This window comes from Coregonus clupeaformis, unplaced genomic scaffold, assembly GCF_020615455.1.
Source record: "Coregonus clupeaformis isolate EN_2021a unplaced genomic scaffold, ASM2061545v1 scaf0002, whole genome shotgun sequence".
In the NCBI taxonomy this organism is placed as follows: domain Eukaryota; kingdom Metazoa; phylum Chordata; class Actinopteri; order Salmoniformes; family Salmonidae; genus Coregonus; species Coregonus clupeaformis.
The window spans coordinates 125,778-150,457 of record NW_025533457.1 but is presented as its reverse complement, the minus strand read 5'-3'; the positions used below and the strand labels follow the sequence as shown (position 1 = coordinate 150,457).

Genomic DNA, 24,680 nt, shown 5'->3' with positions numbered 1-24,680 from the left:
GGGAGTACCAGTACCAGATCAATGTGGAGCTGTATACAGGGAGTACCAGTACCAGATCAATGTGGAGCTATATACAGGGAGTACCAGTACCAGATCAATGTGGAGCTATATACAGGAAGTACCAGTACCAGATCAATGTGGAGCTATATACAGGGAGTACCAGTACCAGATCAATGTGGAGCTATATACAGGGAGTACCAGTACCAGATCAATGTGGAGCTATATACAGGGAGTACCAGTACCAGATCAATGTGGAGCTATATACAGGGAGGACCAGTACCAGATCAATGTGGAGCTATATACAGGGAGTACCAGTACCAGATCAATGTGGAGCTATATACAGGGAGTACCAGTACCAGATCAATGTGGAGCTATATACAGGGAGTACCAGTACCAGATCAATGTGGAGCTATATACAGGGAGTACCAGTACCAGATCAATGTGGAGCTATATAAAGGAAGTACCAGTACCAGATCAATGTGGAGCTATATACAGGAGTACCAGTACCAGATCAATGTGGAGCTATATACAGGGAGTACCAGTACCAGATCAATGTGGAGCTGTATACAGGGAGTACCAGTACCAGATCAATGTGGAGCTATATACAGGGAGTACCAGTACCAGATCAATGTGGAGCTATATACAGGAAGTACCAGTACCAGATCAATGTGGAGCTATATACAGGGAGTACCAGTACCAGATCAATGTGGAGCTATATACAGGGAGTACCAGTACCAGATCAATGTGGAGCTGTATACAGGGAGTACCAGTACCAGATCAATGTGGAGCTATATACAGGGAGTACCAGTACCAGATCAATGTGGAGCTATATACAGGAAGTACCAGTACCAGATCAATGTGGAGCTATATACAGGGAGTACCAGTACCAGATCAATGTGGAGCTATATACAGGGAGTACCAGTACCAGATCAATGTGGAGCTATATACAGGGAGTACCAGTACCAGATCAATGTGGAGCTATATACAGGGAGTACCAGTACCAGATCAATGTGGAGCTATATACAGGGAGTACCAGTACCAGATCAATGTGGAGCTATATACAGGGAGTACCAGTACCAGATCAATGTGGAGCTATATACAGGGAGTACCAGTACCAGATCAATGTGGAGCTATATACAGGGAGTACCAGTACCAGATCAATGTGGAGCTATATACAGGGAGTACCAGTACCAGATCAATGTGGAGCTATATACAGGGAGTACCAGTACCAGATCAATGTGGAGCTATATACAGGGAGTACCAGTACCAGATCAATGTGGAGCTATATACAGGAGTACCAGTACCAGATCAATGTGGAGCTATATACAGGGAGTACCAGTACCAGATCAATGTGGAGCTATATACAGGGAGGACCAGTACCAGATCAATGTGGAGCTATATACAGGGAGTACCAGTACCAGATCAATGTGGAGCTATATACAGGGAGTACCAGTACCAGATCAATGTGGAGCTATATACAGGGAGTACCAGTACCAGATCAATGTGGAGCTATATACAGGGAGTACCAGTACCAGATCAATGTGCAGAGGTATGAGGTATTTGAGGTAGATATGTACATGAAGGCAGGGTAAAGTGACTAGGCATCAGGATAGATAATAATAAGGTATTTGAGTTAGATATGTACATGAAGGCAGGGTAAAGTGACTAGGCATCAGGATAGATAATAATAAGGTATTTGAGGTAGATATGTACATGAAGGCAGGGTAAAGTGACTAGGCATCAGGATAGATAATAATAAGGTATTTGAGGTAGATATGTACATGAAGGCAGGGTAAAGTGACTAGGCATCAGGATAGATAATAATAAGGTATTTGAGGTAGATATGTACATGAAGGCAGGGTAAAGTGACTAGGCATCAGGATAGATAATAATAAGGTATTTGAGGTAGATATGTACATGAAGGCAGGGTAAAGTGACCAGGCATCAGGATAGATAATAATAAGGTATTTGAGGTAGATATGTACATGAAGGCAGGGTAAAGTGACTAGGCATCAGGATAGATAATAATAAGGTATTTGAGGTAGATATGTACATGAAGGCAGGGTAAAGTGACTAGGCATCAGGATAGATAATAATAAGGTATTTGAGGTAGATATGTACATGAAGGCAGGGTAAAGTGACTAGACATCAGGGTAGATAATAATAAGGTATTTGAGGTAGATATGTACATGAAGGCAGGGTAAAGTGACTAGGCATCAGGATAGATAATAATAAGGTATTTGAGGTAGATATGTACATGAAGGCAGGGTAAAGTGACCAGGCATCAGGATAGATAATAATAAGGTATTTGAGGTAGATATGTACATGAAGGCAGGGTAAAGTGACTAGACATCAGGGTAGATAATAATAAGGTATTTGAGGTAGATATGTACATGAAGGCAGGGTAAAGTGACTAGGCATCAGGATAGATAATAATAAGGTATTTGAGGTAGATATGTACATGAAGGCAGGGTAAAGTGACTAGTCATCAGGATAGATAATAATAAGGTATTTGAGGTAGATATGTACATGAAGGCAGGGTAAAGTGACCAGGCATCAGGATAGATAATAATAAGGTATTTGAGGTAGATATGTACATGAAGGCAGGGTAAAGTGACCAGGCATCAGGATAGATAATAATAAGAGTAAAATAAAGAACAGAGTAGCAGCAGGAAATGATGAGTGTAAAAGTATGTGTGTGTGTGTCTGTGCGTGTGTGTGTCTGTGCGTGTGTGTTGGTGTTGTGTCAGTATGCGTGTGTCTTTATTATTATTGTGTGTGTGTTTGTAGTGTTTGTGTGAGGGTTTTGTGTGGTAGTGACAGTGTAGTGTGTGTGTGAGTGTGTATATACAGTGAGGGAAAAAAGTATTTGATCCCCTGCTGATTTTGTACGTTTGCCCACTGACAAAGACATGATCAGTCTATAATTTTAATGGTAGGTTTATTTGAACAGTGTGAGACAGAATAACAACAAAACAATCCAGAAAAACGCATCCAAACTATTCAAGCCTTCTATAATGCCATATGAATGGCAGATTTCTTTTTTTGAATCTGCCTCGCACATTGGCATTGATGCAATTGACAGGAGCCTGGTAATTTCTATAGATGTGGGAATGTTATGTAATGTTATGTAAAGTTATGTAATGTTATGTAATGTTATGTTATGTAGGCCTATGTGTGCACACAGTTTTTGACCCCATCCTATTTAGAAATATTGTTGTTAGTTTACAAAACAGATTGCTTGTTTTTTTGTTTAATTTGATTTTAAAAAATCAAACGTATTAGTAAGATTCACCATCGTGGGTTGATGGTGAAAACACCCGAATATGATCTGTTAGATGGGTTCCATGATGTTTATAAAACATGACATTTACGAGCAGTATAACGGCGAGTGGACGTTCCCCCTTTCTCTGTATATTGGATCTTTATCCAGCTCCTGGGCAAAGTTTGGATGTGTGTAAAACCCTCCAAAAGTTGGCCAAATAAAAAAATAGCCAAAATATTTCTTACACACCCACGAGCCTATAGCGTTACCGCCTGGAATCATAGTCAGTTGTACATGATAAAGATATAATCTATGTTGTAGTCAGGTTGTTGACCCTACACCCAAACGAGGGCACTACGTTCATCCACCTCTGGCCTGCTGGCTCCCCTACCTCTACGGAAGCACAGTCAAAGCTATTCGCTGCTCTGGCACCCCAATGGTGGAACAAGCTCCCCCACGACGCCAGGACAGCGGAGTCACTGACCACCTTCCGGAGACACTTGAAACCCCACCTCTTTAAGGAATACCTGGAATAGTATAAAGCAATCCTTCTACCCCCCCCCCCCCCCCCCCATAAAAAGAAAAAAAATAAGAAAGAAAGGTGGTTATCCCACTGGCTATCATAAGTTGAATGCACCAATTTGTAAGTCGCTCTGGATAAGAGCGTCTGCTAAATGATGTAAATGTAAATGAATGTGACTCTAGTCTAACCTGTTTCCTCTGACCCCTGACCTCTAGGCATTCCCTCTAAGAGCCCCTCCCCCACGGTGAAGGCCAAACAGGGAGATGGCTCTTCCCTCAGCTGGACCATGAAGAGGTTCCTGGAGCCCGCCAGCAGGGTACGGTACACTACACACAACAATCAATATATCAATCGATCTAAATCAAATCGAACTTTATTGGTCACATAAACGTGTTTAGCAGATGTTATTGTGGGTGTAGCGAAATGCTTGTGTTTCTAGCTCCGACAGTGCAGCAATATCTAACAAGTAATATCTAACCATTTCACAACATATACCCAATACACACAAATCTAAGTAAAGCAATGGAATTAAGAATATATACAGTTGAAGTCGGAAGTTTACATACACTTAGGTTGGAGTCATTAAAACTTGTTTTTCAACCACTCCACAAATTTATTGTTGACAAAAATTGTAGACCTCCACAAGTCTGGTTCATCCTTGGGAGCAATTTCCAAATGCCTGAAGGTACCACATTAATCTGTACAAACAATAGTATGCAAGTATAAACACCATGGGACCACGCAGCCGTCATACCGCTCAGGAAGGAGACACGTTTTGTCTCCTAGAGATGAACGTACTTTGGTGCGAAAAGTGAAATTCAATCCCAGAACAACAGCAAAGGACCTTGTGAAGATGCAGGAGGAAACACGTACAAAAGTATCTATATCCACAGTAAAACAAGTCCTATATCGACATAACCTGAAAGGCCGCTCAGCAAGGAAGAAGCCACTGCTCCAAAAACGCCATAAAAAAGCCAGACTACGGTTTGCAACTGCACATGGGGACAAAGATTGTACTTTTTGGAGAAATGTCCTCTGGTCTGATGAAACAAAAATAGAACTGTTTGGCCATAATGACCATCGTTATGTTTGGAGGAAAAGGGGTATACTTGCAAGCCGAAGAACACCATCCCAACCGTGAAGCACAGGGGTGGCAGCATCATGCTGTGGGGGTGCTTTGCTGCAGGAGGGTCTGGTGCACTTCACAAAATAGATGGCATCACGAGGAAGGAAGATTATGTGGATATATTGAAGCAACATCTCAAGACATCAGTCAGGAAGTTAAAACTTGGTCGCAAATGGGTCTTCCAAATGGACAATGACCCCAAGCATACTTCCAAAGTTGTTGTAAAATGGCTTAAGGACAACATAGTCAAGGTATTGGAGTGGCCATCACAAAGCACTGACCTCAATCAGTAGAACATTTGAGGGCAGAACTGAAAAAGCGTGTGCGAGCAAGGAGGCCTACAAACCTGACTCAGTTACACCAGCTCTGTCAGGAGGAATGGGCCAAAATTCACCCAACTTATTGTGGGAAGCTTGTGGAAGGCTACCCGAAACGTTTGACCCAAATTAAACAATTTAAAGGCAATGCTTCCAAATACTAATTGAGTGTATGTAAACTTCTGACCCACTGGGAACGTGATGAAAGAAATAAAAGCTGAAATAAATCATTCTCTCTACTATTATTCTGACATTTCACATTCTTAAAATAAAGTGGTGATCCTAACTGACCTAAGACAGGGAATTTTTACTAGGATTAAATGTCAGGAATTGTGAAAAACTGAGTTTAAATGTATTTGGCTAAGGTGTATGTAAACGACTTCAACTGTACATACAGTGGGGAAAAAAAGTATTTAGTCAGCCACCAATTGTGCAAGTTCTCCCACTTAAAAAGATGAGAGGCCTGTAATTTTCATCATAGGTACACGTCAACTATGACAGACAAATTGAGAGAAAAAAAATCCAGAAAATCACATTGTAGGATTTTTTATGAATTTATTTGCAAATTATGGTGGAAAATAAGTATTTGGTCACCTACAAACAAGCAAGATTTCTGGCTCTCACAGACCTGTAACTTCTTCTTTAAGAGGCTCCTCTGTCCTCCACTCGTTACCTGTATTAATGGCACCTGTTTGAACTTGTTATCAGTATAAAATACACCTGTCCACAACCTCAAACAGTCACACTCCAAACTCCACTATGGCCAAGACCAAAGAGCTGTCAAAGGACACCAGAAACAAAATTGTAGACCTACACCAGGCTGGGAAGACTGAATCTGCAATAGGTAATCAGCTTGGTTTGAAGAAATCAACTGTGGGAGCAATTATTAGGAAATAGAAGACATACAAGACCACTGATAATCTCCCTCGATCTGGGGCGCCACGCAAGATCTCACCCCGTGGGGTCAAAATGATCACAAGAACGGTGAGCAAAAATCCCAGAACCACACGGGGGGACCTAGTGAATGACCTGCAGAGAGCTGGGACCAAAGTAACAAAGCCTACCATCAGTAACACACTACGCCGCCAGGGACTCAAATCCTGCAGTGCCAGAGGTGTCCCCCTGCTTAAGCCAGTACATGTCCAGGCCCGTCTGAAGTTTGCTAGAGTGCATTTGGATGATCCAGAAGAGAATTGGGAGAATGTCATATGGTCAGATGAAACCAAAATATAACTTTTTGGTAAAAACTCAACTCGTTGTGTTTGGAGGACAAAGAATGCTGAGTTGCATCCAAAGAACACCATACCTACTGTGAAGCATGGGGGTGGAAACATCATGCTTTGGGGCTGTTTTTCTGCAAAGGGACCAGGACGACTGATCCGTGTAAAGGAAAGAATGAATGGGGCCATGTATCGTGAGATTTTGAGTGAAAACCTCCTTCCATCAGCAAGGGCATTGAAGATGAAACGTGGCTGGGTCTTTCAGCATGACAATGATCCCAAACACACCGCCCGGGCAACGAAGGAGTGGCTTCGTAAGAAGCATTTCAAGGTCCTGGAGTGGCCTAGCCAGTCTCCAGATCTCAACCCCATAGAAAATCTTTGGAGGGAGTTGAAAGTCCGTGTTGCCCAGCGACAGCCCCAAAACATCACTGCTCTAGAGGAGATCTGCATGGAGGAATGGGCCAAAATACCAGCAACAGTGTGTGAAAACCTTGTGAAGACTTACAGAAAACGTTTGACCTGTGTCATTGCCAACAAAGGGTATATAACAAAGTATTGAGAAACTTTTGTTATTGACCAAATACTTATTTTCCACCATAATTTGCAAATAAATTCATTAAAAATCCTACAATGTGATTTTCTGGAGAGAAAAAAATCTCATTTTGTCTGTCATAGTTGACGTGTACCTATGATGAAAATTACAGGCCTCTGTCATCTTTTTAAGTGGGAGAACTTGCACAATTGGTGGCTGACTAAATACTTTTACATAGATGTCAGCGTGGTATATACTAAGATACAGGAGAATAGTATATATATATATATATTTATGAGATCAGTAGTGCAAGATATGTAAACATTATTAAAGTGACTAGTGTTATTAAAGTGGCCAGTGATTTCTTATAAATGTCTATAGGCAGCAGCCTCTAATGTGCTAGTGATGGCTATTTAACAGTCTGAAGGCCTTGAGATAGAAGTTGTTTTTCAGTCTCTCGGCCCCCAGCTTCGATGCACCTGTACTGACCTCGCCTTCTGGATGATAACGGGGTGAACAGGCAGTGGCTCGGGTAGTTGTTGTCCTTGATTATATTTTTTTGACCTTCCTGTGACATCGGGTGCTGTAGGTGTCCTGGAGGGCTGGTAGTTAACCAATCAATCAATCACCAATCAATGTCCATTCACTATTGTTAGGAACCACCAATGTTTTGCGGCTGAATCATATTGGGTTGAGACAAGACCTTGACCTCAACTATTCTTCCTGTAGCTCTCAGACTCTCATTAGATCCATAGGATAAATAGGGTAAATGGAACAAGGCTTTGAGTCTTCCTTCTTACACAAATCTACGTTTTCGTCTTGCTTTAATCTAATCTCTCTCTCTATGAGCAGCAAGGGTCTCTGAGCTCGGAGGCGGAGCTATCTCAGTACTTTTCCCAGGAAGTAACCAGTCATTCGTCGCTGTCGGAAACCATTGCGATGGGATCCAGTGATGACGACATGCTGCACCACAGGAGCTGCAACACCTCAATAGACGACACCCCCGCCGCTCAGCTACATGGTACAGTCCACTTCCCCTATTCCACAGCCATATGGTATAGTCCAGTCCACAGTCACTTGGAACATGAAAAAGAGTGCCACCAACTGATGGTGGTCTCCATTAGAGGTGCCGGTTTAAATCTAGTTACAACTGTCCTGGTTTAAATCTAGTTACAACTGTCCTGGTTTAAATCTAGTTACAAATGTCCCAGTTTAAATCTAGGTACAACTGTCCTGGTTTAGATCTAGTTACAACTGTCCTGGTTTAAATCTAGGTACAAATAATAATAATAATATAATTGGTCATTTAGCAGAGCGACTTACAGGAGCAATTAGGGTTAAGTGCCTTGACTGTCCTGGTTTAGATCTAGTTACAACTGTCCTGGTTTAAATCTAGGTACAACTGTCCTGGTTTAGATCTAGTTACAACTGTCCTGGTTTAAATCTAGGTACAACTGTCCTGGTTTAGATCTAGTTACAACTGTCCTGGTTTAAATCTAGGTACAACTGTCCTGGTTTAGATCTAGTTACAACTGTCCTGGTTTAAATCTAGGTACAACTGTCCTGGTTTAGATCTAGTTACAACTGTCCTGGTTTAAATCTAGGTACAACTGTCCTGGTTTAGATCTAGTTACAACTGTCCTGGTTTAAATCTAGGTACAACTGTCCTGGTTTAGATCTAGTTACAACTGTCCTGGTTTAAATCTAGGTACAACTGTCCTGGTTTAGATCTAGTTACAACTGTCCTGGTTTAAATCTAGGTACAACTGTCCTGGTTTAGATCTAGTTACAACTGTCCTGGTTTAAATCTAGGTACAACTGTCCTGGTTTAAATCTAGGTACAACTGTCCTGGTTTAAATCTAGGTACAACTGTCCTGGTTTAGATCTAGGTACAACTGTCCTGGTTTAAATCTAGGTACAACTGTCCTGGTTTAAATCTAGGTACAACTGTCCTGGTTTAAATCTAGGTACAACTGTCCTGGTTTAAATCTAGGTACAACTGTCCTGGTTTAGATCTAGTTACAACTGTCCTGGTTTAAATCTAGGTACAACTGTCCTGGTTTAAATCTAGGTACAACTGTCCTGGTTTAAATCTAGTTACAACTGTCCTGGTTTAAATCTAGGTACAACTGTCCTGGTTTAAATCTAGGTACAACTGTCCTGGTTTAAATCTAGGTACAACTGTCCTGGTTTAAATCTAGGTACAACTGTCCTGGTTTAGATCTAGTTGCAACTGTCCTGGTTTAGATCTAGTTGCAACTGTCCTGGTTTAGATCTAGTTACAACTGTCCTGGTTTAAATCTAGGTACAACTGTCCTGGTTTAGATCTAGTTACAACTGTCCTGGTTTAAATCTAGGTACAACTGTCCTGGTTTAGATCTAGTTACAACTGTCCTGGTTTAAATCTAGGTACAACTGTCCTGGTTTAGATCTAGTTACAACTGTCCTGGTTTAAATCTAGGTACAACTGTCCTGGTTTAAATCTAGGTACAACTGTCCTGGTTTAAATCTAGGTACAACTGTCCTGGTTTAGATCTAGGTACAACTGTCCTGGTTTAAATCTAGGTACAACTGTCCTGGTTTAAATCTAGGTACAACTGTCCTGGTTTAAATCTAGGTACAACTGTCCTGGTTTAAATCTAGGTACAACTGTCCTGGTTTAAATCTAGGTACAACTGTCCTGGTTTAAATCTAGGTACAACTGTCCTGGTTTAAATCTAGGTACAACTGTCCTGGTTTAGATCTAGTTACAACTGTCCTGGTTTAAATCTAGGTACAACTGTCCTGGTTTAAATCTAGGTACAACTGTCCTGGTTTAAATCTAGGTACAACTGTCCTGGTTTAAATCTAGGTACAACTGTCCTGGTTTAAATCTAGGTACAACTGTCCTGGTTTAAATCTAGGTACAACTGTCCTGGTTTAGATCTAGGTACAACTGTCCTGGTTTAAATCTAGGTACAACTGTCCCGGCGCCTCTATTAGATCAGTAGGAGACAGAAGTACAGAACACACTTTATTACACACACATTAAGACACACACACATTAAGACACACACGCACATTAAGACACACACACACACACACACACACACACACGTTAAGACACACTCCAACGTAGCAAGAGGGCGTAGTAGAAGGTGTTTTACAGGTCAGTGACCTACAGAGGGCGTAGTAGAAGGTGTTTTACAGGTCAGTGACCTACAGCTTGTCCATGTGGAGAAGGGAAAGGTCCAGCTGGTGAGCGGTCCAGCTGGTGAGCGGTCCAGCTGGTGAGCGGTCCAGCTGGTGAGCGGTCCAGCTGGTGAGCGGTCCAGCTGGTGAGCGGTCCAGCTGGTGAGCGGTCCAGCTGGTGAGCGGTCCAGCTGGTGAGCGGTCCAGGGCAGACGTTAATGAGAGAGCTACTCACTCTGACACTGCTTGCTGGAGACTGAGTTCAGGGACAGATGTGGGGGGGTTTGAAAACCACCAGGTAAGGCCTGTGATTGGTCCACCCCACGATGTGATAAGGGCCCCTAGCAACCCCCTAGCGATGGAGTGGACAGGGCCAGAGGTGTGAACGCCCGGGGGGGATGGTAGCCTCTGCTGGGGCTAGAGAGTCCTAAAGTTTGTCTCTAACTGCCAGGGCCAGAGAGAGGGATTTCTGCAGAACAGTTTACTAATGTTGTGTTACAGTATAGCTATAAGAACATCAATCAGCAGCTGAGTAAACCAGCATTATGTTCAGAAACTATAGATTACCATAGAAAGGTGTTGAAAACTGTTGTGCGTAAACCAGCATCATGTTCAGTCTCACCTGACATCTCTGTCTCTGTCTTCCTCTGGTGGCAGGGTTAAAAGATGCCTCCTGTGTGGGAGCAGATGAAAAGGCCCCCGGTGTCCCGGTTTTAAGCCGGCCAGTGGAGACCACCCAGCGCCAGCCCAGCATGGTTAGTCCTGGTAGCAGCTCCGTCCGCAGCCCGCTGCTCCGACAGAGACGAGTCGTCTGCTATGAAGATGAGGTCAGCGATGATGAAGATGCTGGTGAGGACATGAAGGAGATACCGTGTTGGTCAAAATGTTGTGTTTTCTGTCTTTATGAGACGCATTGGGATCAGCAGTTCAGTTCCTGTGCAATAGCTGGATGTACTGTACCAGTCAAAAGTTTGGACATTCAAGGGTTTTTCTTTATTTTAACTATTTTCTACATTGTAGAATAATAGTGAAGACATCAAAACTATGAAATAACACATATGGAATCATGTAGTAACCAAAAAAAGTGTTAACACTGCAGAATGCTGTGGTAGCCATGCTGGTTAAGTGTGTAATAAATCACAGACAGTGTCACCAGCAAAGCACCCCCACACCATCACACCTCCTCCTCCATGCTTTACGGTGGGAAATACACATGAGGAGATCATCCGTTCACCCACACCGCGTCTCACAAAGACACGGCGGTTTGAACCAAAAATCTACAATTTGGACTTGAGACCAAAGGACACATTTCCACTGGTCTAATGTCCATTGCTCGTGTTTCTTGGCCCAAGCAGGTCTCTTCTTCTTATTGGTGTCCTTTAGTAGTGGTTTCTTTGCAGCAATTAAACCATGAAGGCCGGATTTACACAGTCCCCTCTGAACTAATAAAATAAAATAAAATATATTTTGCCACATGTGCCAAATACAACAGGTGTAGACCTTACAGTGAAATGCTTACAAGCCCTTAACCAACGATGCAGTTTTAAGAACAAAAGTGTTAAGTAAAAAATAGATAAGTAAAAAATAAAAATAAGAAATAATTAAAGAGCAGCAGTAAAATAAAATAACAGTAGCGAGGCTATATACAGGAGGTACCGGTACAGAGTCAACATGCGGGGGCACCGGTTAGTCGGTTAATTTAGGTAATATGTGCATGTGGGTAGAGTTAAAGTGACTATGCATAGATAATAAACAGAGTAGCAGAAGCGTAAAAGAGGGGGTGGGGTGTGGGGGGGTAGCCATGATTAGCTGTTCATTAGTCTTATGGCTTGGGGGTAGAAGCTGTTGAGAAGTCTTTTGGACCTAGACTTGGCACTCCGGTACCGCTTTCCATGCGGTAGCAGAGAGAACAGTCTATGACTAGGGTGGCTGGAGTCTTTGACCATTTTTAGGGCCTTCCTCTGACACCGCCTGGTATAGAGGTCCTGGATGGCAGGAAGCTTAGCCCCAGTGATGTACTGGGCCGTACGCACTACCCTCTGTAGTGTCCTGCGATCGGAGGCCAAGCAGTTGCCATACCAGGCGGTGATGCAACCAGTCAGGATGCTCTCGATGGTGCAGCTGTATAACTTTTTGAGGATCTGAGGACCCATGCCAAATCTTTTCAGTCTTCTGAGGGGGAATAGGCTTTGTCATGCCCTCTTCACGACTGTCTTGGTGTGTTTGGACCATGATAGTTTGTTGGTGATGTGGACACCAAGGAACTTGAAGCTCTCAACCTGTTCCACTACAGCCCCGTCGATGAGAATGGGGGGTGCTCAGTCCTTTTTTTTTTTTCCTGTAGTCCACAATCATCTCCTTTGTCTTGATCACGTTGAGGGAGAGGTTGTTATCCTGGCACCACACGGCCAGGTCTCTGACCTCCTCCCTATAGGCTGTCTCATCGTTGTCGGTGATCAGGCCTACCACTGTTGTGTCGTCGGCAAACTAACCACCTGGGGGCGGCCCGTCACGAAGTCCAGGATCCAGTTGCAGAGGGAGGTGTTTATACCCAGGGTCTTTAGCTTAGTGATGTGCTTTGAGAGCACTATGGTGTTGAATGCTGAGCTGTAGTCAATGAATAGCATTCTCACGTAGGTGTTCCTCTTGTCCAGGTGTGAAAGGGCAGTGTGGAGTGCAATAGAGATTGTGTCATCTGTGGATCTGTTGGGGTGGTATGAAATTGGAGTGGGTCTAGAGTTTCTGGGATAATGGTGTTGATGTGAGCCATGACCAGCCTTTCAAAGCACTTCATGGCTATAGACATCAGTGCTACGGGTCGGTAGTCATTTAGGCAGGGTATCTTAGTGCCCTTGGGCACAGGGACTATGGTGGTCTGCTTGAAACATGTTGGTATTATAGACTCAGTCAGGGACATTTTGAAAATGTCAATGAAGACACTTGCCAGTTGGTCAGCACATGCTTGGAGTACACATCCTGGTAATCCGTCTGGCCCTGCGGCCTTGTGAATGTTGACCTTCTTAAAAGTCTTACTCACATTGGCTACGGAGAGCGTGATCACATAGTCATCCGGAACAGCTGATGCTCTCATGCATTCTTCAGTGTTGCTTGCCTCGAAGCGAGCATAGAAGTGATTTAGCTCATCTGGTATGCTCGTGTCACTGGGCAGCTCGCGGCTGGGTTTCCCTTTGTAGTCTGTAATAGTTTTCAAGCCCTGCCACATCCGACGAGCGTCAGAGCCGGTGTAGTACGATTCAATCTTAGTCCTGTATTGACTCTTTACCTGTTTGATGGTTCGCCGGAGGGCATAGCGGGATTTCTTATAAACGTCCGGGTTAGAGTCCTGCTCCTTGAAAGCGGCAGCTCTACCCTTTAGCTCAGTGCAGATGTTGCCTCTAATCCATGGCTTCTGGTTGGGGTACGTACGGTCACTGTGGGGACGACGTCATCGATGCACTTATTGATGAAGCCGGTGACTGATGTGGTGTACTCCTCAATTCCAGTCTGTGCTAGCAAAACAGTCCTGTAGCTTAGCATCTGCGTCATCTGACCACTTCCTTATTAACCGAGTCACTGGTGCTTCCTGCTTTAGTTTTTGCTTATAAGCAGGAATCAGGATGATATAATTATGGTCAGATTTGCCAAATGGAGGGCGAGGGAGAGCTTTGTACACGTCTCTGTGTGTGGAGTAAAGGTGGTCTAGAGTTTTTTTGTGACATGCTGGTAGAAATGAGGTAGAACGGATTTAAGTTTCCTTGCATTAAAGTCCCCGACCACTAGGAACGCTGCCTCTGGATGAGCATTTTCCTGTTTGCTTATGGCATTATACTGCTCATTGAGTGTAGTCTTAGTGCCAGCATAAATTTTTGGTGGTAAATAGACAGCTACGAAAAATATAGATGAAAACTCTCTTGGTAAATAGCTTATCATGAGATACTCTACCTCAGGTGAGCAAAACCTTGAGACTTCCTTAATATTAGATTTTATGCACCAGCTGTTGTTTCCAAATATACACAGACCACCACCCCTTGTCTTACCGGAGTCAGCCGTTCTATCCTGCCGATGTAGCGTATATCCCGCCAGCTGTATGTTGTCCATGTCGTCGTCCAGCCACGACTCGGTGAAACATAAAATATTACAGTTTTTAATGTCCCGTTGGTAGGATAACCTTGATCTTAGGTCATCCAATTTGTTTTCAAATGATTGAACATTGGCTAATAGGATTGATGGAAAAGGCAGTTTACTCACTCGCCGTCGGATCCTTACAAGGCACCCCGACCTACGTCCACGATATCTCCGTCTCTTTCTCCTGCGAATGACAGGGATTTGGGCCTTGTCCGGTGTCTGTAGAATATCTTTCGCGTCCGACTCGTTGAAGAAAAAAATCTTCATCCAATACGAGGTGAGTAACCTCTGTCCTGATATCCAGAAGCTCTTTTTGGACATAAGAGACAGTGGCAGAAACATTATATACAGAATAAACTACAAATAACGTGAAAAAACACACAAAATAGCACAATTGGTTAGAGGTCCGTTAAACGGCTGCCATCTCCTCCGGCGCCATTCTCTTATTTATTATAAGAGCTGGCAGCTAGCTGATTGGTCTGCTGTCTCCTCCGGCGCCATCTGTTGAGATGTGTCTGTGACTTGAACTCTGTGAAGCATTTATTTATTTTGGGCTGCAATTTCTGAGGCTGGTAACTCTAATGAACTTATCCTCTGCAGCAGAGGTAACTCTGGGTCTTCCATTCCTGTGGTGGTCCTCATGAGAGCCAGTTTCATCATAGCGCTTGATGGTTTTTGCGACTGCACTTGAAGAAACTTTCAAAGTTCTTGACATTTTCTGTATTGACTGACCTTCATGTCTTAAAGTAATGATGGATTGTCGTTTCTCTTTGCTTATTTGAGCTATTCTTGCCTTAATATGGACTTGGTCTTTTACCAAATAGGGCTATCTTCTGTATACCTTGTCACAACACAATTGATTGGCTCAAACACATTAAGAAGGGAAAGAAATTCCACAAATTAACTGTTAATTGAAATGCATTCCAGGTGACTACCTCATGAAGCTGGTTGAGAGAATGCCAAGAGTGTGCAAAGCTGTCATCAAGGCAAAGGGTGGCTATATGAAGAATCTCAAATACAAAATATATTTTGATTTGTTGAACACTTTTTTGGTTACTACATGATTCCATATGTGTTATTTCATAGTTTCGATTTCTTCACTATTATTCTACAATGTAGAAAAAAGTAAAAATAAAGAAAAACCCTTGAATGAGTAGGTGTTCTAAAACTTTTGACTGGTAGTGTATGTTAAACCCTCCTCTGTCTCTCTCTCTCTGTCTCTCTCTCTCTCAATTCAATTCAATTCAATTTAAGGGGCTTTATTGGCATGGGAAACGTGTGTTAACATTGCCAAAGCAAGGGAAGTAGATAGTAAACAAAAGTGAAATAAACAATAAATATTAACAGTAAACATTACACTCAGAAGTTTCAAAAGAATAAAGACATTTCAAATGTCATATTATGTATATACAGTGGGGAAAAAAAGTATTTAGTCAGCCACCAATTGTGTAAGTTCTCCCACTTAAAAAGATGAGACAGGCCTGTAATTTTCATCATAGGTACACGTCAACTATGACAGACAAAATGAGGAAAAAAATCCAGAAAATCACATTGTAGGATTTTTTTATGAATTTATTGGCATATGATGGTGGAAAATAAGTATTTGGTCAATAACAAAAGTTTCTCAATACTTTGTTATATACCCTTTGTTGGCAATGACACAGGTCAAACGTTTTCTGTAAGTCTTCACAAGGTTTTCACACACTGTTGCTGGTATTTTGGCCCATTCCTCCATGCAGATCTCCTCTAGAGCAGTGATGTTTTGGGGCTGTCGCTGAGCAACACAGACTTTCAACTCCCCTCCAAAGATTTTCTATGGGGTTGAGATCTGGAGACTGGCTAGGCCACTCCAGGACCTTGAAATGCTTCTTACGAAGCCACTCCTTCGTTGCCCGGGCGGTGTGTTTGGGATCATTGTCATGCTGAAAGACCCAGCCACGTTTCATCTTCAATGCCCTTGCTGATGGAAGGAGGATTTCACTCAAAATCTCACGATACATGGCCCCATTCATTCTTTCCTTTACACGGATTAGTCGTCCTGGTCCCTTTGCAGAAAAACAGCCCCAAAGCATGATGTTTCCAACCCCATGCTTCACAGTAGGTATGGTGTTCTTTGGATACAACTCAGCATTCTTTGTCCTCCAAACATGACGAAGTTGAGTTTTTACCAAAAAGTTCTATTTTGGTTTCATCTGACCATATGACATTCTCCCAATCCTCTTCTGGATCATCCAAATGCACTTCAGACGGGCCTGGACATGTACTGGCTTAAGCAGGGGGACACGTCTTGCACTGCAGGATTTGAGTCCCTGGCGGCGTAGTGTGTTACTGATGGTAGGCTTTGTTACTTTGGTCCCAGCTCTCTGCAGGTCATTCACTAGGTCCCCCCGTGTGGTTCTGGGATTTTTGCTCACCGTTCTTGTGATCATTTTGACCCCACGGGGTGAGATCTTGCGTGGAGCCCCAGATCGAGGGAGATTATCAGTGGTCTTGTATGTCTTCCATTTCCTAATAATTGCTCCCACAGTTGATTTCTTCAAACCAAGCTGCTTACCTATTGCAGATTCAGTCTTCCCAGCCTGGTGCAGGTCTACAATTTTGTTTTTGGTGTCCTTTGACAGCTCTTTGGTCTTGGCCATTGTGGAGTTTGGAGTGTGACTGTTTGAGGTTGTGGACAGGTGTCTTTTATACTGATAACAAGTTCAAACAGGTGCCATTAATACAGGTAATGAGTGGAGGACAGAGGAGCCTCTTAAAGAAGAAGTTACAGGTCTGTGAGAGCCAGAAATCTTGCTTGTTTGTAGGTGACCAAATACTTATTTTCCACCATAATTTGCAAATAAATTCATAAAAAATCCTACAATGGGATTTTCTGGAATTTTTTTCTCTCAATTTGTCTGTCATAGTTGACGTGTACCTATTGTGACGTCACGAGAGGCTACACAGCTTTCAGCGGGATTGCTCAAGTAGTGCAAGGAGACAAGGTTCAAACAAAACAAGGATTTTATTATAGGTCTTGGGAAATTAACGAAAATATAACAAAATTCTGTTCTCTTGTGGCTCTTTAAGGGTTAACAGTTCAGGGATGTCTCTTCCACATCCAAAATCATAATTCTCCCTCGCTCAGATAACTTTTCCCCAGCCTTACTGTAGTCCACGTTGCAGCTAGTGGCCAACCCAGCAAAAAGTCCTTCCAAATGTCTCTCACGTATTTCCACAGGTGCATATATCCAAAGGTGAGTATTTCCCAAAGGTAAGTATCTCCAAATCCTTATATTCCTCATGGAAGTGGACGTGCAGCACTCTTGTCCTCCAGAGAGCCCAGGTTGGAGACTGTGTCTCTTCCCTTCCAAACCTTCAGCTCATCAGCTCCTCATTTGTTTCAGCTGCGTGGGAAGATTGGCCATAGAGGGTTGGAGTTCCCGACCATACCAGCAGATGGAGCCATAGCTGTCTGGGTTTGCAGCCATCTCAGGGGGATGTAACGTCCCTCCAGGACACAGCCTCTCGTGACATCACACATCCCCCTCCTCGGGACCGACGTCCTCGTCGGGGTAAAGGCAGCGAAGAAGGCATCACGCCGGGAGAGGGCGTCCGCATTGCCGTGGTGCTTGCCAGCCCTGTGGACAACAGAAAAGTTAAACGGTTGCAAGCTCAAAAACCATCTGGTTACTCTACTGTTTGATTCCTTGTTCTTGGCCATCCACTGCAGAGGGGCGTGATCAGATACCACCATGAAACGTCGGCCCAGGAGATAGAACCGAAGGGACTCCAGGGCCCAGACTACAGCCAGACATTCTTTCTCCACCGTTGAATAGTTCTTCTCTCTTGGAAGTAACTTTCTGCTTAGGTAGAGAATGGGATGTTCTTCACCGTCATGTGCCTGGGTGAGGACAGCACCCAGACCCACCTCCGAAGCATCCGCTTGGACAATGAATTCCTTCTTGAAGTCTGGTGCTACCAGGATCGGACTGGAGCAGAGTGCTCGCTTCAGGTTGAGGAAAGCCGCCTCCGCCGCAGGGTTCCACTTCACCATTCGTGAGTGGCGTTTGGTCGTCAGCTCCGTCAACGGTGCAGCTATGGTAGCAAAATCTGCAATAAAGCGTCTATAGTAGCCAGCGAGGCCCAAAAATGACCTTACTTGCTTCTTGGTGATGGGCTGCGGCCAGTCCTGTATGGCCCGCAGTTTGGCTTCCTGTGGTTTGACCAACCCCCGCCCAATGGTGTACCCCAGGTAGTTTGTCTCACTGAAGGCCAGCTTGCACTTCTTCGGGTTTGCCGTGAGCCCTGCTTCCCTGAGCGAATCCAGCACCGCTTGTACCCGGGGTATGTGGCTGGCCCAATCCGGACTTTGTATAACAACATCATCCAAATAAGCCGCTGCGTACCTCTTGTGGGGCGCAAGGACTCGATCCATCAGGCGTTGGAACGTGGCAGGTGCCCCGTGGAGACCAAACGGAAGTCGGGTATACTGGTAGAGCCCCTCCGGGTGGCAAAGGCTGTCTTCTCCTTAGACGCTGGGGTCAGGGGCACCTGCCAGTAGCCTTTTGTGAGATCAAGAGTGGTTAGGAAACGAGCATGCCCCCAAGGAGTCTATTAAATCATCGACACGAGGCATTGGGTATGCATCAAATTCAGACACTTCATTCAACTTTCGATAGTCATTACAAAATCGTCCTGAACCGTCTGGCTTGGGAACTAGTACGATGGGACTTGCCCAGGCACTGTGGGACTCTTCGAATTACTCCCAACTCCCGCATCTTCCTTACCTCCTTCTGTATAACCACTTTACGAGCCTCTGGCACGCGGTGCACGGGCGCTGGTTTACCGTTCGGCCAGGCATGGTGCGGATCTCATGTTGGACCACCTCTGTGTGACCGGGAAGGGAGGAGAAGACATCCTGGTTCTGCTCCACGAGTTCCAGGGCCATCTGTCGTTGATGTGGGGACAGATTTGGACCCAGCTGAACCTCATCTCGCGCCGGTTCCTTGGTCTCTGTGGGGGGTAGACAGCTGAACAGCGCCTCTCTGGCGTGCCACTTCTTTAAAAGGTTAACATGATAAATCTGCTCAGTTTTCCTTTTATCTGGTTGCCTCACCTTGTAGTTTACTTCTCCCATGCGTTCAATGACCTCATATGGTCCTTGCCAGGTTGCCAGGAATTTACACTCAACGGTTGGCACCAGGACCAGCACTCTGTACCCCGGCTTAAACTCCCTGGGTTGAGCAGATCTGTTGTAGGAGGCTTGCTGTTGCCGCTGACTGGCCTCCAGGTGTTCCCGCATCATGGGATAGATGGCCTTCATTCTCTCCCTCATAGCCCCGACATGGTCGATCAGTGTCCGCTGTTGGCATGGCTGCTCCTCCCAGGCCTCCTTGGCGATGTCGAGCAGTCCTCTGGGTCTGTAGGAAAGCAAGAGCTCAAAGGGTGAAAAACCAGTAGAAGACTGAGGTACCTCTCTCACCGCAAATAATATGTAGGGTAACAGCTGATCCCAGTTGCGCCCATCTTCCCCTACCGCTTTCCGCAGCATGGATTTTAGTGTTTTGTTAAAACGTTCGACTAGGCCATCTGTCTGGGGGTGGTAGACCGAGGTTCTCAGCTGTTTGATTTTCAGTAAAGCACAGAGTTCTTTCATCACTCTGGACATGAATGGAGTCCCTTGGTCCGTCAATATCTCTTTTGGGATTCCCAGACTAGTTGAGAGACGGAACAACTCCTTGGCGATTTGTCTGGATGTAGCCTTCCTCAGCGGAATGGCCTCCGGGTACCGGGATGCATAGTCCAGAATGACCAGAATGTATTGATGTCCCCTGGAACTTTTCGGTAAGGGCCCGACTATGTCTAATCCAATCCTCTCAAAAGGAGTTTCGATAATGGGCAAGGGAATGAGCGGGTTTCTATATGTGGGCTTTGGCGCAACCTGCTGACACTCAGGGCAACTACGGCAGTAGTTCTCTATCTCTTTGTGTACTCCTGGCCAAAAGAAACGTTGCATGATTCTTTCCTTAGTCTTCTCTACCCCCAAGTGGGCCCCTAGCGGGTGTGTGTGTGCTAGGTTGAGTACTGTGGCCCGATAGGGCTGTGGCACGAGGAGCTGTTCATGCACTTCATCATTTTTCTTGACTATCTGATATACTAACCCCCGGTTTACTGCGAAATGGGGGTAAGTAGGGTTTGTCTTATCACCTAACACTACACCTTCTAATACCTGCACATTTCTTAAGGCATTTGCAAGAGTAGGATCTTGTAATTGAGCCGTACCATACTGGCCGGTGAGAGGGGGGAAGCTCTTGGGTGCCTGGGGACGTCTTCTTCACTGGAGAACGGAGCACTTTCCTGGGCTGCGTTCTCTTCTCCCGTATCCGGACCAGTCTCGGTGTCGGTCTGGGCACCTGCCATCCCTATCAGAGCCCGGGCGGGAGTGAGTAACTCGGAGGATTGCACCGGAGCCTTCCCAGGATGAGTCTTGCCTCTCCGTTTCCGAGGTACTCGGGTTATCCTCTCCTGAGACTCTCTCCAGAGTGGGTAAAAGGCTGGGCAGTCTCGTCCAATTAGGACAGGGACGGGGAGGGAATCAACCACCCCCGCCGTCGTGTGTATGGTTCCCCGTGTGCTGGTCATTGTAAGTTCAGTAATGGGGTATTCTCTGGTGTCCCCATGGACACAGGAAACTGGGAGGACTTTCCCGGGGTCAGACACGTTGGGCCCACCAAATCCTTACGCACCAGGGTGGCCCGGCTACCAGAATCCAGTAAGGCCTCCACATCATGGTGATTCACAGTTACCGGGCAGGTGGGGGTCGATCTGGGCCGCCATCTACGACTCCCAAGAGCGAGGCAAAACGGTGTGTGGGTGCTGAGCTGGAGGACTCCGCAGTGGGCATAGGTTCATCGGCTGGTTTCCCACACTGCCAGGAGATATGTCCCATCTCCCCACACCGGTAACACTGTCGAGTTTCCCCCTCCTGGTGTACTCTTCTTGGACCCGCCTGGTTTCTGGCTCCCCCTGGAGCCGGGATAAGTCCTGACGTGGCTGGGTTCGAGACCTTGGGGTCCTTTGGACGGGTTCTTCCCATTTGTGGTGGGGCCGCACTCCTGGGGTCTTTTCGGAAGCATTCAGCATCTCCGCTGTGGCCTGGTACTTTTCCACAGCTTCCACGGTCAGATCAGCCGTGGTCAAGGCCTGTTGACTGATGAACCGTTTTTGCCTCATAAGGCAGGGCGCGTAGGGTAACGATCCACCACAACGGCCTCCACCACCGCCGCTGCTGTATTCCTCTGCGGATCCAGCCATTTCCCTTGCGATTCGGACAAGTTCATGCATCTGCGCCCGAGGAGGTTGGTCTGGTTGGAAGGTCCAGCTGTGAAAGCGCTGGGCCATACCAAACTTTGTGAGTCCATATCTGCTGAGGATCTCAGACTTCAGGGCATCATAGTCAGTAACCTGGTCAGGGCCCAGGTCCCGGACAGCATTCAGCGATTCCCCGGTTAGAAAGGGGGGCTAACAGACCAACCCACTGTTGCTTGGGCCAGGCTTCCCTAGTGGCCGTGGCCTCAAATGCATGCAGGTATGCCTCAATGTCATCGGTAGCTCCCATCTTAGATATAAAGTCACTTGCCTTTATTGGGCGGGTATTTTGGACAACCCTCTGTCTCTGCAACTGCAATTCCTCTGCCTTCAGAAGGTTGGCTTTCTTTTGCTCCTCCAAGAGAGCCACGTTTGCTTGCATCTGGGCTTGCTGGCCAGCAACAAGGGCTTTCAATATGTCCTCCATTTCCGTCGGCGGGGAGCCTACGGCCAACTTGGAAAACTGGGTGATCAAACCTTCGGTATCCTCCTCTGACATGCACTATTAACGCTTGAGCGTGCCCGTATTCTCCACCATCTGTGACGTCACGAGAGGCTACACAGCTTTCAGCGGGATTGCTCAAGTAGTGCAAGGAGACAAGGTTCAAACAAAACAAGGATTTTATTATAGGTCTTGGGAAATTAACGAAAATATAACAAAATTCTGTTCTCTTGTGGCTCTTTAAGGGTTAACAGTTCAGGGATGTCTCTTCCACATCCAAAATCATAATTCTCCCTCGCTCAGATAACTTTTCCCCAGCCTTACTGTAGTCCACGTTGCAGCTAGTGGCCAACCCAGCAAAAAAGTCCTTCCAAATGTCTCTCACGTATTTCCACAGGTGCATATATCCAAAGGTGAGTATTTCCCAAAGGTAAGTATCTCCAAATCCTTATATTCCTCATGGAAGTGGACGTGCAGCACTCTTGTCCTCCAGAGAGCCCAGGTTGGAGACTGTGTCTCTTCCCTTCCAAACCTTCAGCTCATCAGCTCCTCATTTGTTTCAGCTGCGTGGGAAGATTGGCCATAGAGGGTTGGAGTTCCCGACCATACCAGCAGATGGAGCCATAGCTGTCTGGGTTTGCAGCCATCTCAGGGGGATGTAACGTCCCTCCAGGACACAGCCTCTCGTGACATCACACTATGATGAAAATTACAGGCCTCTCTCATCTTTTTAAGTGGGAGAACTTGCACAATTGGTGGCTGACTAAATACTTTTTTTCCCCACTGTATATACAGTGTTGTAACAATGTGCAATCTCTCTCCCTCTCCCTCTCTCTCTCTCTCTCTCTCTCTCTCTCTCTCTCTCTCTCTCTCTCTCTCTCTCTCTATCTGTCTCTCTATCTGTCTCTCTCTCTCTCTGCTCTCTCTCTCTCTCTCTCTTTCTCTCTCTCTCTCTCTCTCTCTCTCTCTCTCCCTCTCTCTCCCTCTCTCCTCCCTCCCTCCCTCCCTCTCTCTCTCTCTCTCTCTCTCTCTCTCTCTCTCTCTCTCTCTCTCTCTCTCTCGTTTTCTCTCTCTAGTTACCCTGCCCTTCCGCCAGGTTGCTGGTCATGGTACCACCATGGGGGTGCTCTCTGACTCTGGCATCATGATCTCTACGTCATCAGTGGAGGTGGACGAGGAGTGTGAAGGTCCATCCATCCTGCTTCATAGTATCTCTCTGGAGTCAGAGGAATGGGTCAGCTTTGTTCCTTCCTCCGGCGCCGAATCACCCTTCATGCCTATCCGCCGGTCGGACCACCACCAGACCCCCGGGGGAGGAGGAGGGTCTTGCCCCACGACAGGCCCCAGTAACCTGGGTGTGAGGGAGGACCCTCAGGGCCCCCTGGAGCCCAGGCGCTCCCCTAAGCTGGAACACAAGGCTGTGACCCGCGTCAAGAGTATGATGAGCATCGAGGCCCCGCCCATCCAGCCAACCAACCAGCAAAACCAGAACCAGAGACCCAAAGGAGAGGAGTCTCCAACGTCCCCATCCTCCCAGCCTCTGGTCCCTGAGCCTGGCGTAGCCTCCAGCCGCTCCCTGGGCCGACCTGGGTCTAACCCCAACCCCCTCTGTAAGAAGGGCGAGGCCTGCAGCGAGCTGGCGGGGGTCTGCACCATCAACAGGGTGGTCCTGAGGAGGAGTGAGGAGGAGTCCTTCGGTATGGACCTGGAGATCAGATCCTCTCCTCTGAAGGTGGTGATCACTGGACTGAGGCTTGGAGGAGCGGCCGAGAGGGTATGTTGTCTACCCAGCCTGGAATCCAAACCGTTGTTTCACCATATCAGTTTGGATTCCAGCCTAATGCCTACATTACACAGACATCACAAATCATCCCGTTTAACATCAAGACAATATGTATCTAACTGCAGTACACTGATACAATCAGCCAGACAAAATGTATCTAACTGCAGTACACTGATACAGTCAGTCAGGATACAATCGTCCTCAATAGAACCATTCATTCTCCCTAATGTCTTCGTCCTTGTTTACGTAACTTCGCTTTCTTTGACCTTCATAACTCTGTACCTTGTGACCCTTATGACCTGGTTGCAGGAATCCCAGGGCAGGATGTGTGTGGGGGACGAGATCGTGTCGATTGGGGACACACCCATGTGCTCCTCGTCCTATCACGACATCTGTGAGCTCATGCACAACCTTCCTGTGACGCTCACGCTGGAGGTCAAGAGGCCCGTGTCAGGTGAGACTATGTCATGCATATGTCACGTATGTGTCATGTAATTTCGTCCTTACGGAGCATTATATAACAGCCAATCCCTGAACTCGTCATCCTGCAGACCTGATCAGACAACCTGTGATTTGATGTTGTGTCTTCATAACACTGTCATGCAATGACATCTTTCTTTATAACTTTTTTTTTTATAACTTTATTTATTTTATATATTTATTTCTTTATAACCAACACAACACTAAAGCTTGAAACATAACAAATATTGAGTTAACCCCAAATAGCATGAAGGGGTTAATGCCAGACAGGAAGTATTCTGACAGTGTTCATAATCTGTAATGTCTTGTTATGTTATCCCCTTGGCAGGGCTCGTGGACTAA

General features: G+C 45.6%; 1 protein-coding gene across 1 annotated transcript in view; it reads left to right on the top strand.

Annotated features, from left to right (window-relative positions):
* The window catches only part of LOC121587209 (PDZ domain-containing protein 2), a 246,977-nt gene that overhangs the window by 205,236 nt on the left and 17,061 nt on the right, over positions 1-24,680 (top strand). Inside the window, exons 16-20 of the mRNA XM_045212254.1 lie at positions 4,004-4,104; positions 7,839-8,007; positions 10,816-11,007; positions 23,152-23,849; positions 24,168-24,312. Coding sequence (XP_045068189.1) covers positions 4,004-4,104; positions 7,839-8,007; positions 10,816-11,007; positions 23,152-23,849; positions 24,168-24,312 — 1,305 coding nt within the window. The remainder of the gene's footprint in view (positions 1-4,003; positions 4,105-7,838; positions 8,008-10,815; positions 11,008-23,151; positions 23,850-24,167; positions 24,313-24,680) is intronic.